This window comes from Stegostoma tigrinum, chromosome 9 (genome assembly GCF_030684315.1).
Source record: "Stegostoma tigrinum isolate sSteTig4 chromosome 9, sSteTig4.hap1, whole genome shotgun sequence".
Classification (NCBI taxonomy): Eukaryota; Metazoa; Chordata; class Chondrichthyes; order Orectolobiformes; family Stegostomatidae; genus Stegostoma; species Stegostoma tigrinum.
Window position 1 is genome coordinate 78,128,333 of NC_081362.1, and position 16,224 is coordinate 78,144,556.

At 39.9% G+C, this 16,224-nt stretch overlaps 1 protein-coding gene across 1 annotated transcript in view; it reads right to left on the minus strand.

The window, feature by feature from the left end:
- Nucleotides 1-16,224, minus strand: part of ryr2a (ryanodine receptor 2a (cardiac)) — a 684,685-nt gene that overhangs the window by 114,862 nt on the left and 553,599 nt on the right. Inside the window, exons 71-74 of the mRNA XM_048535805.2 lie at nt 15,973-16,032; nt 12,352-12,486; nt 6,291-6,403; nt 2,827-2,923 (exon numbers count right to left, since the gene is read on the minus strand). Coding sequence (XP_048391762.2) covers nt 2,827-2,923; nt 6,291-6,403; nt 12,352-12,486; nt 15,973-16,032 — 405 coding nt within the window. The remainder of the gene's footprint in view (nt 1-2,826; nt 2,924-6,290; nt 6,404-12,351; nt 12,487-15,972; nt 16,033-16,224) is intronic.

The window sequence follows — 16,224 nt, forward strand, 5'->3', positions numbered from 1 at the left end:
CAGATGGAATTCAACCCAGAAAAGTGTGATGTAATGCATTTTGGAAGGTTGAATTTGAATGTACAATACAGGGTTAATGGCAGGATTCTTGACAGTGTGAAGGAACAGAGGGACCTTGCAGTTCTCAATATCTAGATCCCTCAAAGTTGCCACCCAAGTTGATAGATCAAAAGAACAAAGAGCAAAGAAAATTTCAGCACAGGAACAGGCCCTTCGGCCCTCCAAGCCTGCGCCGATCCAAATCCTCTGTCTAACCTGTCATCTATTTTCTAAGGGTTTGTGCCCAATTGCTCCCCGCCCATCCATGTACCTGACCAGATATATCTTAAAAGACACTAACGTGTCTGCGTCTACCACCTCCGCTGGCAACGCGTTCCAGGCACTCACCACCTTCTGCGTAAAGAACTTTCCACGCATATCTCCCTTAAACTTTCCTCCTCTCACCTTGAACTCATGACCCCTAGTAATTGAGTCCCCCACTCTGGGAAAAAGCTTCTTGCTATCCACCTTGTTTATACCCCTCATGATTTTGCAGACCTCAATCAGGTCCACCCTCAATCTCCATCTTTCTAATGAAAATAATCCTAATCTACTCAACTTCTCTTCTAGCACCCTCCATACCAGACAACATCCTGGTGAACCTCCTCTACACCCTCTCCAAAGCATCCACAACCTTTTGGTGATGTGGCGACCAGAACTGTACACAGTATTCCAAATGTGGCCGAACCAAAGTCTTATACAACTGTAACATGGGGTTATTAAAAAGGCGTATGATATGTTGGCTTTCATTGGCAAGTGAATTGAGTTTAACAGCCGTTAGTTATGCTGCAGCTCTACAAAACAGTGGTTAGACCCCACTTGGAATATTGTGTTCAGTTCTGGTCACAGGAAAGATGTGGAAGCTTTAGACAGGGTGTAGAGGAGATTTTCCAGGATGCTGCATAGAATGGAGGGCAAGTCTTATGAGGAAGGTTTGAGGGAACTCGGGCTTTTCTCATTGGAGAGAAGAAGGATGGGAGGCGACTTGATAGTACAGGATGTTGAGTGGCATGGACAGGGTTGACAGCCAGAGACTTTTTCCCAGGGCATAAATGACTATCATGACGGGGCATAGTTTTAAGGTGACTGGAGGGAAGTACAGGGGTGATGTCAGAGGTAGGTTCTTTACACTTAGAATGGTGGGTACATGGAATGCACTGCCAGCAGTGGTAGTACAGTCAGATACATTAGGGACATGTAAGCATCTCTTGGACAGGCAAATGGATGATAGTAAAGTGAAGGATATGCAGGTTAGTTTGATCTTCAAGTAGAACAATAGGTCGGCACATCGTGGGCCAAAAAGCCTGGGCAGTGCTGTATTGTTCTATGTTCTATGTATATTCTAAATACCATCATGGATCATACAGGTTCTGTAACAAATGCCTTCATATTTACAACACCAATTTCAGCAAAATAAATTGCACAATCCAGTCAGTTAATTGTCCAGAATGTAGCACTTCATATAATTGAAAAGGAGAAGATCAGCCTTGCAGGACCATAGTCTCTTATCTTTTGACTTATACAGCTTGTTTTCTAGATCTCGAAAAAGGCACTAACAACAAGACTAAGAACGAGCAGTAGGTCAATCAACATCTTAGAAATGAACAGACAACTGAGATTCAAACACAAAAACAAAGTCAAAACCTAGACAATCTGTTTTCTGCACAATGTGCGGGTTGCTTTGTATATTTTGAACTTGTTAATTCAAATTTCCAATATTTGCTCTTCATGTGACTTTACTCAATAAATCATCTCCATTTCATCTTTCCTTTCCTTTATCAGTGCCCACTATTTATTATTCCTTCTTGGGACTGGACAGACTTGAAAGCACTTAACGGCTATCTTGAGTTATCCTTAAGGAATTAAGAAATTAAATGAGTGGGCAGAGCGCTGGTGTATATTTAAGGCTGAGATAGATAGATTCTTGATCAGTAGGGGAATCAAGGGTTATAGGGAAAGGCCAGGAAAGTAGACATGAGGAATGTTGGATCAGGCATGACCCTAAATGGTGCAGCAGGCCTACTCCTGTTCATATTTTTTATGGTCTTAGTTCAAGGTGAGCCATCACACTGAACTACTGCAGTCAGATAGACAGTAGCATTGTAGCAGTATGGGAACATCCGGCTAGAGACATGGCTGATTTAGAGGACAAGCCTTCACTACCACACCCAGAATATCCTACCTGCTCAGCTATTTGTCAATATCACGTGGAGTCTGTTTTATTATTCCAAGTGATGGTGTACCTGAAATACTTCTTTTTACCAGAGATACCATACAAGTGAAACTTGTTGGTATGTCTATATGTCAGATTCCAGAATGAGAAATGTGAAAAGTGTGTATCTTTTCAATGAATGCTGGTAAATCCATATGACATACTGAACCTGGAAAATTCACAATGGCAATCTTGTCTAATCAATGCAATTTCACTGGAATTAAATGTTCTCCTTTGCAGTGAAATGCTGCTCCGCAAATTTTATAACAGACATTGATACTCCTCACTCCCCTATTTTATCAAAGGTATTCTGTTCTGTGAAATAGGGTACCATCTTTGCTAAAACACAGGACAAAGGAATAACCACGAATGAATTATTGTACTCATTGTCCACTTCCAATAGTGCAATGAAAGCAGTCATATGTAACAGATTGTTAAGCGATGATGGAACAGCATCCTGGTAGAAAGGTAAAAACAATGGCATGAAATTAAGAAAAATGTTTTACATTTTAATTACCTTAGCAGAATCCTCAGAAAATAACTGCACAAAAGGTCAGCAACAAAATGTGACTCACAGCTATATCCTCTATTAGCTTGTCTTCGAAATAATGTTCCTCAGTCTCAATCCAGGACTTTTCATAGCCTTGAAGGAACAGATTGACAGCTCGGTGCCTGAAGGGACATAAGAGCAATGACAATTATGACACATTATTTGCTTTGCTTGTTACATTAGTACTATATTACTCTCTGTATAACGTTAAACTGATGATGTTGCAAGCTGTAGCCCATATTGTAGCACTGTCCTGTCAGTCATTGTCATTTTTTAAAGTAATATCAGACCATTTTCAACTTCAAGCTAGATTTCTTCATCTGCCTCAATCTGATCAGGATACTTTTTTAATTACTTAAAAAATAAATGTTTACACCAATATGAATTGGCTTCTAATCTCTCATCTGAAAATCTCTGTTAATAAACAAAGGTGCCTATCTTTAATAATAGAGATAGCAAGGTGTAGAGCTGGATGAACACAGCAGGCCAAGCAGCATCAGAGGAGCAGGAAGGCTAACGTTTCAGGTCTAGACCTATCTCTCGGCCAAAAACTTCAGCCTTCCTGCTCCTCTGATGCTGCTCGGCCTGCTGTGTTCATCCAGCTCTACACCTTGTTATCTCAGATTCTCCAGCATCTGCAGTTCGTACTATCTCTGCCTATCTTCAAAACAGTTTTCAAAATAGCAGTATTTTATTTCTTTCACCTTGTAAAGTATATCACAAATATCAAAAACCCATGAGAAATAAAATTTATAAGAAATATTTTGCTGAAATTCAGTGGCATTGAAAATCACTTTTAGGAACTGCATTCATTTCTAGGAAGGACACATTGGCTGAAGAAAGTTTGTAACAGAATGACAGAAGCATTAAGTGATGTATTGACCGGGCGTGTAAATCCTTTTGGTATCAGAGATTACTGACTGATCTCATTGAAATGTTTAATATTATTAAAGCAGTTAATAAGGTGGATATAGAGAAACTATATCCTCTGTTGAACATCGGACCATAACCTTAAAATAGGAGCTCAGTTGTTCATGTGTGACATCACAAAAAGGGAAGGGAAAATCTAGCACTCTCTTCCTCAAAGTGCTGTGGAGATTAGGTCAACAGACAGTCTCAGGACTGTTAGAGAAGGGTATGAAGGGTTACTGAACCAATTAAGGCAGGTAGACAGAGTTAAGATACAGGTCGACCATGATCTCACTAAATGGTGGAATATGCTTAAGCAGCTAAATGACCTCATCAAATTTCTAAGTGAAGCTAATGCCAATACTCCATTTGCTTAATGGTTTTCCTGTTGACAGCAATACCAAGTTTATCGGCAGCATATTACAATGGTTCATCATGCAGCCTCTGAAGGTTCCAGGATCTGCCAGATGTTTTATAAAGGTTCAGACGATGGTCTGCCATCAGTTTCATTCAGAAAAACAAATACATTTGTTCCAGCATCAGCACTTGTTTTCATCTGGCTTTATCAGCCACACATGTGGCCAGCGTACAACGCCAAGTAAACGTGAGTAGAGTGTAACTGACAGTCGGTAGAGCAATGCTCCCCCAGAACTTGCACAGCAATGTCAAAGCAGCTTGGGTGACAAGTTTTGGCAGCATCTAGAAAGGCAAAGACACTCCAAGTGCACAGTAAATGTTACCATCTGCTCCCAGATATGTGTTCATTATTGAGAAACTCAGCCTGTCTATATTTGCATCTTGCCAGTTGTTAGTACTCCTGTTACAGAAATAAATATCTGCACTTTTAAAACCACATTCCTCCCTTATCTATGTCTTTGTCATCTTCAGAGTAGATCTCTCCAGTACTCTTCCTAGTTACATCATAGAAAAATATTCTACCTGTCAAATGCGCCATTGTCCAAGTCCTATCTCCTGAAATAAATTAGTATTCGTTTGCGGTCATTCTTGAAAAATTATAAACATTATAAAATATTAAACATTGATAAATTCCCTAGACCAGATGAGCTATTTCCAAGAATATTGAAGCTGGTAGCTATAGGGATAATGGATGCACTGGAGATGATATTTCAAAATTCAATAGATTCTGGAAAAGTTCCTGTAGACTGTAAAGTAGCAAACGTAACCCCATTATTTAAGACAACAGGGAGAGAGGAAGTAAGAAATACAGACTCATTACTTTAATGTCAGTCATTAGGAAAATGATATTATCTATTATAAAGGATGTGATAACTGGAATACTTCAAAAATAACAATATGATTGGCAGAGTCAACATGGCTTTATGAAAGAGAAATCATGTTTGTCAAATATGTTGGAGCCTTTGAGAATGTTGTTTGTTTCATAGATAAACGAGAACCAACAGATGTGGTGCTTTTAGATTTAAAGATAGTAAATAAATAATAATAAGTAATAAAAAGTAATGAATAAAGTAAGCAGGTCCTAAGAGATCTGAGTGTCCTTGTATCCTAGTCACTGAAACTAAGCAAGGAGATGCAGCAGGCGGTAAAGAAAGCAAATGTACAATACCTAATGTTATGGACCGAACCAATCCCCTTCAAAACGTATTAAGAATTTAAGTTAAACCCTCGCTTTTCTTATTATAAAGGTAAGTGTAAGGAGTTGCATTCCAGATGCAATTCGTTTGGTCAAATTACTCGGCATAAACAAATCCCACTGTTTTTACACTATAGTTAAAATATAAAGTAATAAAATAATTGGCTTAACTGTAACTCTGCTGAAATGCTTAACAAAACAATAAATATTAACCTCTGCTAATTTATTGTTCCAATATAGTACTATCACATAAACATGCTCTTGGCAAAGGCAAATTCAGTAAAACAGATTGCCTCACATGCATGTCTAACAGCAGGAAGAGAACCAAGCTTTTAGCTATAACAGAGAGAAGAATAAGAGCATCCAGCTTTAAGACCCCAGCAACTGCTGAAGCTAAAACTAAAATCCTGTTTCTGTGGGAGCTTGACTCCACCCATTCATGCTGCTATTATGGTTCCAACTTCTAAAATAAGGCCCAAGGCCTCACAAACTGTTTACTCTAGTAGAAAGAGTAGACCACGCGACACCTCGGCCTCAATTTTTCTTTGTAAAAGATACCAGGACATAATGCACCTCTTCAAGCATAGTACCATCACACTAAGTACTGGAGTAAACATGTCGAGCTGCAGTAGTATAAGACCTTGATGAGACCACAGCTGGATATTTTGTACACAGTTTCAGCCCTGTTATCTAAGGATATACATACTTGCCATACAGGGAGAGCAATGGAGGTTCACCAGATTAATGAGTAGAGATGGAAGAAGCTGGGCCAATTTTCTCTCAAGTTTCTGCAACTGAGAGGTAATCTCATTGAAAATTTCAAAGTTCTTTTGCAGGGTGTGACAGGAAAGATGCGAATAGAACTTTTCCCCTGCACTGTGACAAGGATGAGCTGATCTGTGCATGGAAAGACGTAAATGCTGAATACAGGGTTCATTAACCATTGTGAGAAGACAGACAGTTCCTACCGTGGTAAATTATAGAGTGGAGCCATCCGGAAGCAGGCCACAACTGCTCGTTTACGTTGCTTTGACAGCAGCTTGTGCCAGACAGCCTTTTTAGATCTCTGGGGATGCTCCACCTAATGCATAAAGCAGAAATGCAAAACTCAGGCTTGCCATTACAATTGTGAGACCAATTGTGACAAAACTGGACCAGTCATCATCAGTTTAACCAATTCTTGAATTTATTCTCATCACACCCACAAGGATGAGATTGTAGATGAGTTAACCAGTATTTTAAAGTTTGAAGCTAAAGCCCATTTGAAATCATACGATTAGACATTTTTATTCATTATGTACTGACACAAAATTGCTTCATTCCAAAAAAAACACCAAAATGATGTTAAGACAGCAGCTTTAGAAAGGGCTCAACAAGGTGTAACTTAGATCATTTTATCTAGGACTTATAGGGGCATGTATGCAACTTGGGGAGTGATCGGTCTGCAGGGCTATAAAAAAGGACACGTAATCAACCTCACTGTGATCTGATTTCACCAACTCAGGTTGAATAATGTGTGGACCGGAAGGTTGAAAAGAATAATTCTTCATCAGAATTAGGACACGAAGGACAGAAGCATTGCCAGGGATTGGGGGGGTTGGGAGTGATTCATTGGGGCAAGCTAAGCAGAAACTTAGTAGCAGATCATTAGCGAAGAGGAGAAATATAGAGTAGTGGAGGCCTAGTGTTTCCTTATGGCATGAAGGAGCACTCCGACCCTTAAGCCACAATAGGACACAAAAATGTTACATTTATTTACCTTTTTGGTGGTCTTAAGGGTCTGACCCTGAATGGTGCCAGGTTTCACCAGCAAAGTCAGCACTAGCTCCTAGGTGTACAATCGCTTGTCAAAATGTTATTTTGATGATGTTATTACCAATAACTTTTGCATTTCTACAAGGCCCACACCTGCATGGGCAAAAGTGGTGTGTGATGGGAAGTGGATGTAAATCCTGTTGGGTCAGGTGCTGCTCACAGTTTAGCCCTAATGTCCTGATTCTGATACAACTGTTTACATTGGGAATCAGAGACTGAAGTTGAATCTTGGTAATGGAAGACAGGGCAGGGTGGTGTGAACCTTGTAAAAATGCAAGGAACAAGACACAGTAATGGAAGGAATGTAAAATCATTTCAGGTTTATGAACTGATTGGCCTTCCTCATCTATGTAGTAGTGTCAGCCGATGTGTAATCCAAAACACCAGGCAAATGGTCTGGGGACATGGGTTAAAATCCATCTATCACAGATGGGTATATCTGAACTCAATAAGAAAAAGATGGAATTTTTAAAAAGCTGGACTAATCGCGACTATGCAACCACAGTTGATTGTCGTAAAAACCCACCTGGTTCACAAATGTTCTTCAGAGGAGGAAATCTGCAGTCCTCAACTGGCTTACCATACTATACCATAGGAGACACATGGGAGCACCACCACCTTCAAGGTCCCCTCCAAGCCACTCCCCTTCCTGACTTGGAAATATATCGCCATTCCGTCGCTGTCGCTAGGACAAAATCCTGGAATTCCCTACCTAATAGCATTAAAGAAGGCAGCTCACCACCACCTCCCCAAGGCCAATCAATGCTGTCCAGTCAATAAAACCCACATCCCACAAATGAGTGAACAAAAAGCTCAAAACTCACTGCAATGTGATTGACCCTTAATTAGGAGCGGGCAATTAATGCTTGGACTAGTCAGCATCACCCTCATCCTGTCAACAAATCCAAAAATAGCATCGGAAATGCAGCACACAGAATGCCACACCAATGGATTACTGGATAGAATTCTCAACCGTCTTCAGTGGCATAGAAAATGATGAGAAAGTTAGGACAATGTTTGAAAATGGACAAATCAGACTCTCAACATCAAGAAAAAACGTACCAATTTTTCTCTTAAGAAATGAAATAAATATTTCTGAATCTCACAAATGAGCAGCGACTACCTTATTGTATCTCAGTATTAGGTAATGTCCCCTCATTTCTATGTACTTTCTAATTCTCCCCATCCTCCTCTAAAAACTAGATGGTGTCAGTTTCTGACATAAAGGTCAGAGCAGATGTTGAAAGCTTTTCTGCGATTTAGGACAACTCGACGTTTACCACCATTTCCCTGGGCACCATCATCTTCCATTCTTTGTCCATGTAAATAGGCATTGCCAAACCATCAGTCTCATAACATCATCATAGCTGTTTTCGGACCAGCTCTCACACCAGTTCAGCCCTCCAGGGCTTTACTTTGCAGCTCGGGGTCATTTACGTCTTGCACACTTCTGCCAGGGACACGTGTATCTCATGTTTCTACACAAGATGCATCTTAGGATCATAAAATCGCCACACCATGGAAGCAGACCATTCGGCCTACTGAGTCCACACCAACCCTCTGAAGAGCATCGCACACAAACCCACCCCCCATCCTATTCCCTATGAATAATCCACCTAGCCTCAACATCCCTGGATACTATGGGCAATTTATTATGGCTAATCCATCTAACCTGCACATCTTTGGACTGGAGGAGGAAACCTATGCAGACATGGGCAGAATGTGCAAACTCCACACAGACTGTCAACCAAGGCCCCTGGCACTGTGTGGCAGCGGTGCTAACCACGCAGCCACCATACCACCCAAATCTTATGATTCTTAGCTTAGTTTCTTAGTGCTCGCTCACTTTGCACTGACGTGGAGTCTGTCAGGTTCTCTGGCTTGCATTGCTTTTTAGTGCGTAGGTTCTTCCAATTTACAGGCTGTCAGCTTTTTCGGACTGCATTGGTGTTTGATACAGACAGAAAAGCAGGCACCATGTCACTGTGCAGAGCACACAACAGTCGCGGAGGTGGGTATATTGCTGCACAGGCTTGTGCAACCTCAATGTCATACCTGCATTATGTGCCAGCCACTTACGCACAAACATACTGCACATGCTCCAACCAAATGACAATGTCTGGATGTCAAAGGACACCAGTCCTTAGTGCAGTCAATGACTCTTTTATTATCACTGGGCATGTCATCTGGAGCAGGACTTGTATTCAAATGGGGACTTCAATACCAGTCTCACAGTCCTTGGCCCAGACTTGCACCGAGGATTTCACTGACGTCATTTTCTCCTGGTTGCACCAGTTCATATCCTCCCTCTATGACAAGCAGTCAGGTAGCCTGGACAACAGGACTGTTAAACATCGCTGGCTTCCCCGAAATGCAGGGCTCTATAAGTTTTGCTTTGAAAGTACCCTATCACCAAGTTTATCAACAGAAAAGGCTTCCACTCCATCAATACCCAGATTACCTGTGACCACTAGTGACAGATCTTAGTGAGCTGAGTGCACGTTGGAGAACTCAAGGTCCCTGCCTCCTTCCAAGGATCTCATGCTAAATAGCCATTGGGCTGCTGGGCATCCCCACCAAACATGGCTGATGACACCTTTACAAAACACTCACACTGACAGAGAACAGAGTTAAGCTTTCAGCTGACCACAGCAGAACAGACAGTAGGCCTCCTTAACATGAGGGTTTGCTACTTGGACTGCTGACTTGACATATCGCTGGGGCAAGCTGTGCCTACCAGAATTGAAGCCTACAATCTCCTGGATGAGGAGGAAGCAGGAAATCCATAGTGATTCCCTGATGATGCCAATGAGGTTCAGGATACTGACGTGGGAGGCATTCAAGAGACCATCATAGAGCTATGCATCAGTAAAAGCAAGGGGCCAGACACAATCCCATTGATGCTCACTCCCAGGATGAATGAACTGTGTTTGGGCTTCCCTTCACTGTGTTCTGCTCTGCTGGTTATATGGCAAGCAGCCCTTGGTCAGTATGCAGTACATAGAACATTACAGCACAGTACAGGCCCTTCGGCCCTCGATGTTGTGCCAACCTGTCATACCGATCTCAAGCCCATCTAACCTACACTATTCCATGTACGTCCATATGCTTATCCAATGATGACTTAAATGTACCAAAGTTGGCGAATCTATTACCGTTGCAGGCAAAGCGTTCCATTCCCTTACTACTCTCTGAGTAAAGAAACTACCTCTGACATCGGTCCTATATCTTTCATCCCTCAATTTAAATCTATGCCCCCTCGTGCTCGCAGTCACCATCCTAGGAAAAAGACTCTCCCTATCCACCCTACCTAACCCTCCTATTATTTTATATGTTTCAATTAAGTCACCTCTCAACCTTCTTCTCTCTAACGAAAACAGCCTCAAGTCCTTCAGCCTTTCCTCGTAAGACCTTCCCTCCATACCAGGCAACATCCTAGTAAATCTCCTCTGCACCCTTTCCAAAGCTTCCACATCCTTCTTATAATGTGGTGACCAGAACTGTACACAATACTCCAAGTACGGCTGCACCAGAGTTTTGTACAGCTTCACCATAACCTCTTGGTTCCGGAACTCGATCCCTCTATTAATAAAAGCTAAAACACTGTATGCCTTCTTAACAGCCCTGTCAACCTGGGTGGCAACTTTCAAGGATCTGTGTACATGGACACCGAGATCTCTCTGCTCATCTACACTACTAAGAATCTTACCATTAGCCCTGTACTTTGCCTTCTGGTTACTCCTACCAAAGTGCATCACCTCACACTTGTCTGCATTACACTCCATTTGCCACCTCTCAGCCCAGCTCTGCAGCTTATTTATGTCTCTCTGCAACCTACAGCATCCTTCATCACTATCCACAACTCCACCAACCTTAGTGTCGTCTGCAAATTTACTAACCCATCCTTCTACGCCCTCATCCAGGTCATTTATAAAAATGACAAACAGCAGTCGACCCAACACCGATCCTTGCGGTACACCACTAGCAACTGGCCTCCAGGATGAACAATTCCCATCAACTACCACCCTCTGTCTTCTTTCAGCAAGCCAATTTCCGATCCAAACTGCTATATCTCCCACAATTCCATTCCTCCGCATTTTGTACAATAGCCTATTGTGGGGAACCTTATCGAACGCCTTGCTGAAATCCATATACACCACATCAACCGGTAGGGACAGAAACAAACTTAGTGTTTCAAGATTCTTCTTCAGAAATGTTAACTCTGTTTCTTTCTCTGTAAGCTTCTCCAGTATTCTCTGTTTTTGTTTCAGATTTCCAGCATCTGCAGTATTTAATCTTTATTACAATATATCTGAACCTAGTTATTTCTGCACTACTTCAAACATTTTATTGTCCATCCATTGTTGCCCGGAGGGCAGCTGAGAGACAACCACAATGGTGGACACAGATTTCTGTCCATAAAGCACATTAGAGAACCAGATGGGTTTCTATGACAATTGACAGTGGTTTCTATTGGACTAGCTGTATTTTTCCCCCTTCTTCTCCAGAATTCTTCATTATATTGAATTCAAATTTGACTACCTGGCATAGTGGGACATGAACCCATGTTCTAGGAAGATTAACCTGGGGTTCTGGATTACCAGTCCACTGACATTACCACTACATTACCACCGACTAGTACTGTTGAGGCCTGATGCATAATTAATGAGCTGAGGAGTAGAAGATTGAGTGGAAAAGTTGACATGGACAGTGGTGGAAATGTCCACTACAGTTCTCACTCAAAAAGTACTTTGGCAAATAAAAATGGGACACTTCAGCTGCCAGCTCCAAAAGATTGCCGAATTTCTTAATCCTGATAATCCTGTTGACATTTCCAAGTATTATTGCAAATACAATCCAAAGCTATTACCTCTTTCAGACAGGCATCTTGTTAATGCACACAAATTAAGGTTCTATCATCCCCATAGACCTGGGTTTAATACAGCTGTATGAACAAGAGCCGTGTGCTTTACACATTTCAGTCACTGCAATCAGGTGAGAGGTCATTTAACCAGTCATTTTCAAAAGCGCACTGCAGGCCTCACAAAACTCTCCCTGCCTGCTGCAAGCCTTTTCTATTCTCTTCATTTGGTGACCCCTCACTTGCTTCCCATTGTAACTCATCCATTTCATCCCAATTAACTCTAATTTAAAATCAGCACATCAGAAATTATGTGTATCCAAATTATAATCACTTAAATTAAAACCTCAGACCTGCTCCAAATGGAAGATCACATTGGCAATATCCAACACACGTATCACTGTTTTCTCTGGATCAGATGAAGTTTCATTCCTGTTAGGTAGATCTTTGTAAAGGGCCATCTGCCACCTAATGGCAGGATCTTCCAACTGTGGGAAAGGATAAGAGTCAGTGATACGCACAGCAGCATGCATGAGCAAAGCTAACTCTTTTCAAACCTCCAGGCAAATGTTTTACTAAAGCTCACGTTTAACTCTGTTTAGTTCAGAAAAAAGCACCTCTGACCAAGCAAATAAATAAATATTTTCAATTACTACTTTACAGCACTACTCACCCTACTGGTGTTAAAATCTAGCCAATTCTGGAGTTTGAACAAATTTAAACAGTGGTCAGAAAAGTAGGATGAAAAGATACAGAAAACAAATGTATGCATATGTAAAAGTATGGACTGTCCTGTGCATGTAGTAATGTGGTATCTAATAGCAACAATTTAGATATTCAGAAGTTATAACAGCAAAGGGTTAACTGATTTTTGAACATTATCTAAAATTTGAGATTAGACTAGAGCATTACATTTTCTTTATAATGCTTTTAATTTTTCATAACACAAATAGTTTCACTAAAATGAAAACAGTATTAAAATCAAAGCAAAGCTGAAAGAAAGTAAATAATTGAAAACAATGAGTAACCATTATATCATGGCTGCAGAACACTACAATCATATGATTATAGAAACCAGCATATGAAAAAATAATCAGGTTTTGGGAATGATTACAATGCAGCCAAGCTCAGGATCTGAGACATTCAGGAAATGTCAAAAACACAAATATAAAATCCAAATAAAATGGTTCCAAAATCCTCGGAAAGGATTAAGGTTGCAGCATTGAGATCATTTCTATTTTGCTGTATTTATTACAATTTTTGTAGTATTCAAAATAAGCAGGACTTTATTCCTGTCTACTGGTCTTTTTTTCACTTTCCCTGACATTATAATGATGAATTCATGAGTGTTTTCCATCAATACCCTCTCCAAACTCTGAAACTGACAGTACTTAGGGAATATGCAAACGTACAGAATAACATGGAAAAGCAGAAGCTGCTGTCAGTAACTCTAAGCTCCTCCAGCAGGTGTATTAGTAAAGTCCTCAAGTGCAAAATCCCTAAGCAATCAGTGAATTGATGAAACATTCTACTTCTTCACTATTAGTTTAATTGTAAGAAATATTGAAAAAGTTACGTCTAGTTGCATGAGGTCTTACAGGGTTTACAATCATGTATCAAATTATTAGCTACTGCTGAAAGGCTAAGTTTATAATTGAGGAATGTTAAATCATTGTGATAAAAAACATAATTTTTAAAATAATGTTTTTAGAAGTTAGTCCATAATAGTTTAGCTTTCATCTTATCACAGTCTCAATCAGAAACATTTATTCTGCTTTCTAAAATAAGGAGATTCAGCACTTTTAACTTCCTGGATAGTTGCCTGTGAGAATATTATAATGTCATTGACTGCTTCGCCTGCATCCTGACATTACTGTTACTGGTCACCCTGAAATCTCCTTGATTTGTCACTAGATTTAAATGGCCATAGAAAAAGGAGTCTACTTTAGACAGACTACTGGATCTTTATGTATGGACAGCTTTCTTTGAAGTCAGTGGCAAGTATTGTTGCTTCGCTATTCACTGCAATGTCCTATCATTAACCTGTTCAGGTATGTTGAGAGACATCACTAGACAGTGAGATAGTGACACTAGATGACCCCTTTGGTTACTTTTAATCAATCTGCTACAACATGTCACATCTCCAAGCCAGATGCAATGTGAACATGGATCCCCTGACCTAGAGACATGGGCACAACAAATGCACCATGAGACTCCCTCTAAAACTTATTTTGGGCAACACATTTGAAAACGTTCTGAAATAAAACTAAGAGTTGTGGATGCTGGGAGTCTGAAATGAAAACAGAAATTGCTGGAGAAACCCAACAGCTCTAGCAACATTTGTGGAGAGAAAGCAGAGTTAACATCTTAGGTCCAGTGACCCTTCTTCAGACATGTTAAGTTGCCAGACCTGCTGGGTTTCTCCAACAATTTCAATGTCTGGAAATGTTATGATACTATTCAAGAATAGGTGGAACTTCTGGCCCAGGGATTTGGACACTGTCATCATTCTACAAAATCCCATGGATATGTTTCTGAATTAATCTATTTAGACATGTTATAACACTTGTCTGGAGCAGGCAGAACTCAAACTTAGACCTTTTGGCTCAGGGATAGGAATACGACCACTGTGACACAAGCCCACTTGGCCACGAACTCTCACTTAGTATGTGCATTTGACTGATGGTTATGGATACAACAAAGTGTCAATAACTGTGGTGTATTCACTGCATTTTAATGAAAGGACATTAGGTGGTCGATCATTAATGTTGAAAGGTGGCTTATTCACCAACTTTCTTTCAAAGAACTTATTTGAGATCTCAGTATACACTAAAAGTCAAATGATCTAATGTATTTACTTAATTTACAAATTGTATTCCTAAACTCATTTCTACATAATGTACAGGTTGCATTAGTAAATATGACATAACCTTTGCAGTCAAAGCAGGAAAAAAAAAGGAACTGGTACACTGCAAATTCCCAGTAATTTGATATACTTTCAAGACAAAAAGAAGAAGATAATTTTTAAGAAAAATTCTGGTTGGATAACATAACTCTATATGCAAAATTAGTGTAAGAGAATCAATAAAAGTTCCATGGTATAAGTAAATTCTTATCGAAATTTGAGGTGTTGCTCTCAAAGCACTGCAGACCAATTGTATTGAAACCAATATCAATCATTCCTTCATTCACATCTGAATGTCAAATAGGACATTCCATAACATTAAAATATAAATTGTGATAGCACATTGTATAAAGGCAAATATTTTTATAAGCATACACAAAAAGCTCTATTCTACTGAAAAATAAATAACACATAGAACATGAAGACCCCACAGAGGAGTAAGCATCTCTTTTTATTAGTAATCAATGCAATTATTCTGATTACATGACTACCTTGTATGTCTAGAGACAGCTTGTAGTACCCAAGCAAACCATGCAATGTAGAAAACTTTTCCACTTTTGGGCTTCACCTAGGTTAAGCAAACAGCATCCCAAAATGCTCTTGAGGGTCTTAGAGTGTTTCTTCATGGACACAGCCAACGAAAGGGTTTTTTTTTGCAAGCTGGTAAAGGAACTCATTGATCTCTGAAAATAATGACCAGTGAACAGAGCGGTTTTGCATGGTCAATTTTTTATAAACGTAAGTGCTAGCATATCTGAACCAGAGTTCGTGAGCCATGAGATGGATTTGGAAGATTTGCTCCACATCCATTTCACAACTATGGTTAGTCTCTTCAGCAGTGTCTTGAAATAAAAGGCTTGATACTGAAAGGCAGCATGCAATTATGCTGAAAGAGAGGGGCAGATATATGAAATGAGCAGGTATAATAATTTACAATCAAGAAGGCATTGCATTGTAACTTGTACATAATTCATGCTTAAGCATAATAGTGCAATCAATAGGGAGCAAATTCACAAATATACATAATGCTGCAATTGCTTAGCAAGTGGACAGTAACTCGGAAACCTACCTTCCCCTGAAGGTGAAGATTATTGCGAATTATTTCTCTAACTTCATCTTCTGTATCTTTCTGTTTTAAGAAGGAAAATTAATTAAATTTCAGCAAACTATCTTCAAAAGACCCACAAGATCATGTAACTCTAATAATGCATGAAGTAGTAACACAGATTCTTTGGAGAGCAGCACATTGTTGTAATTTCAGCAATGGCTTAAAATTCATTTTCCAAAATACTTGTATAAGTTGTTTTAGATTATTGAGATT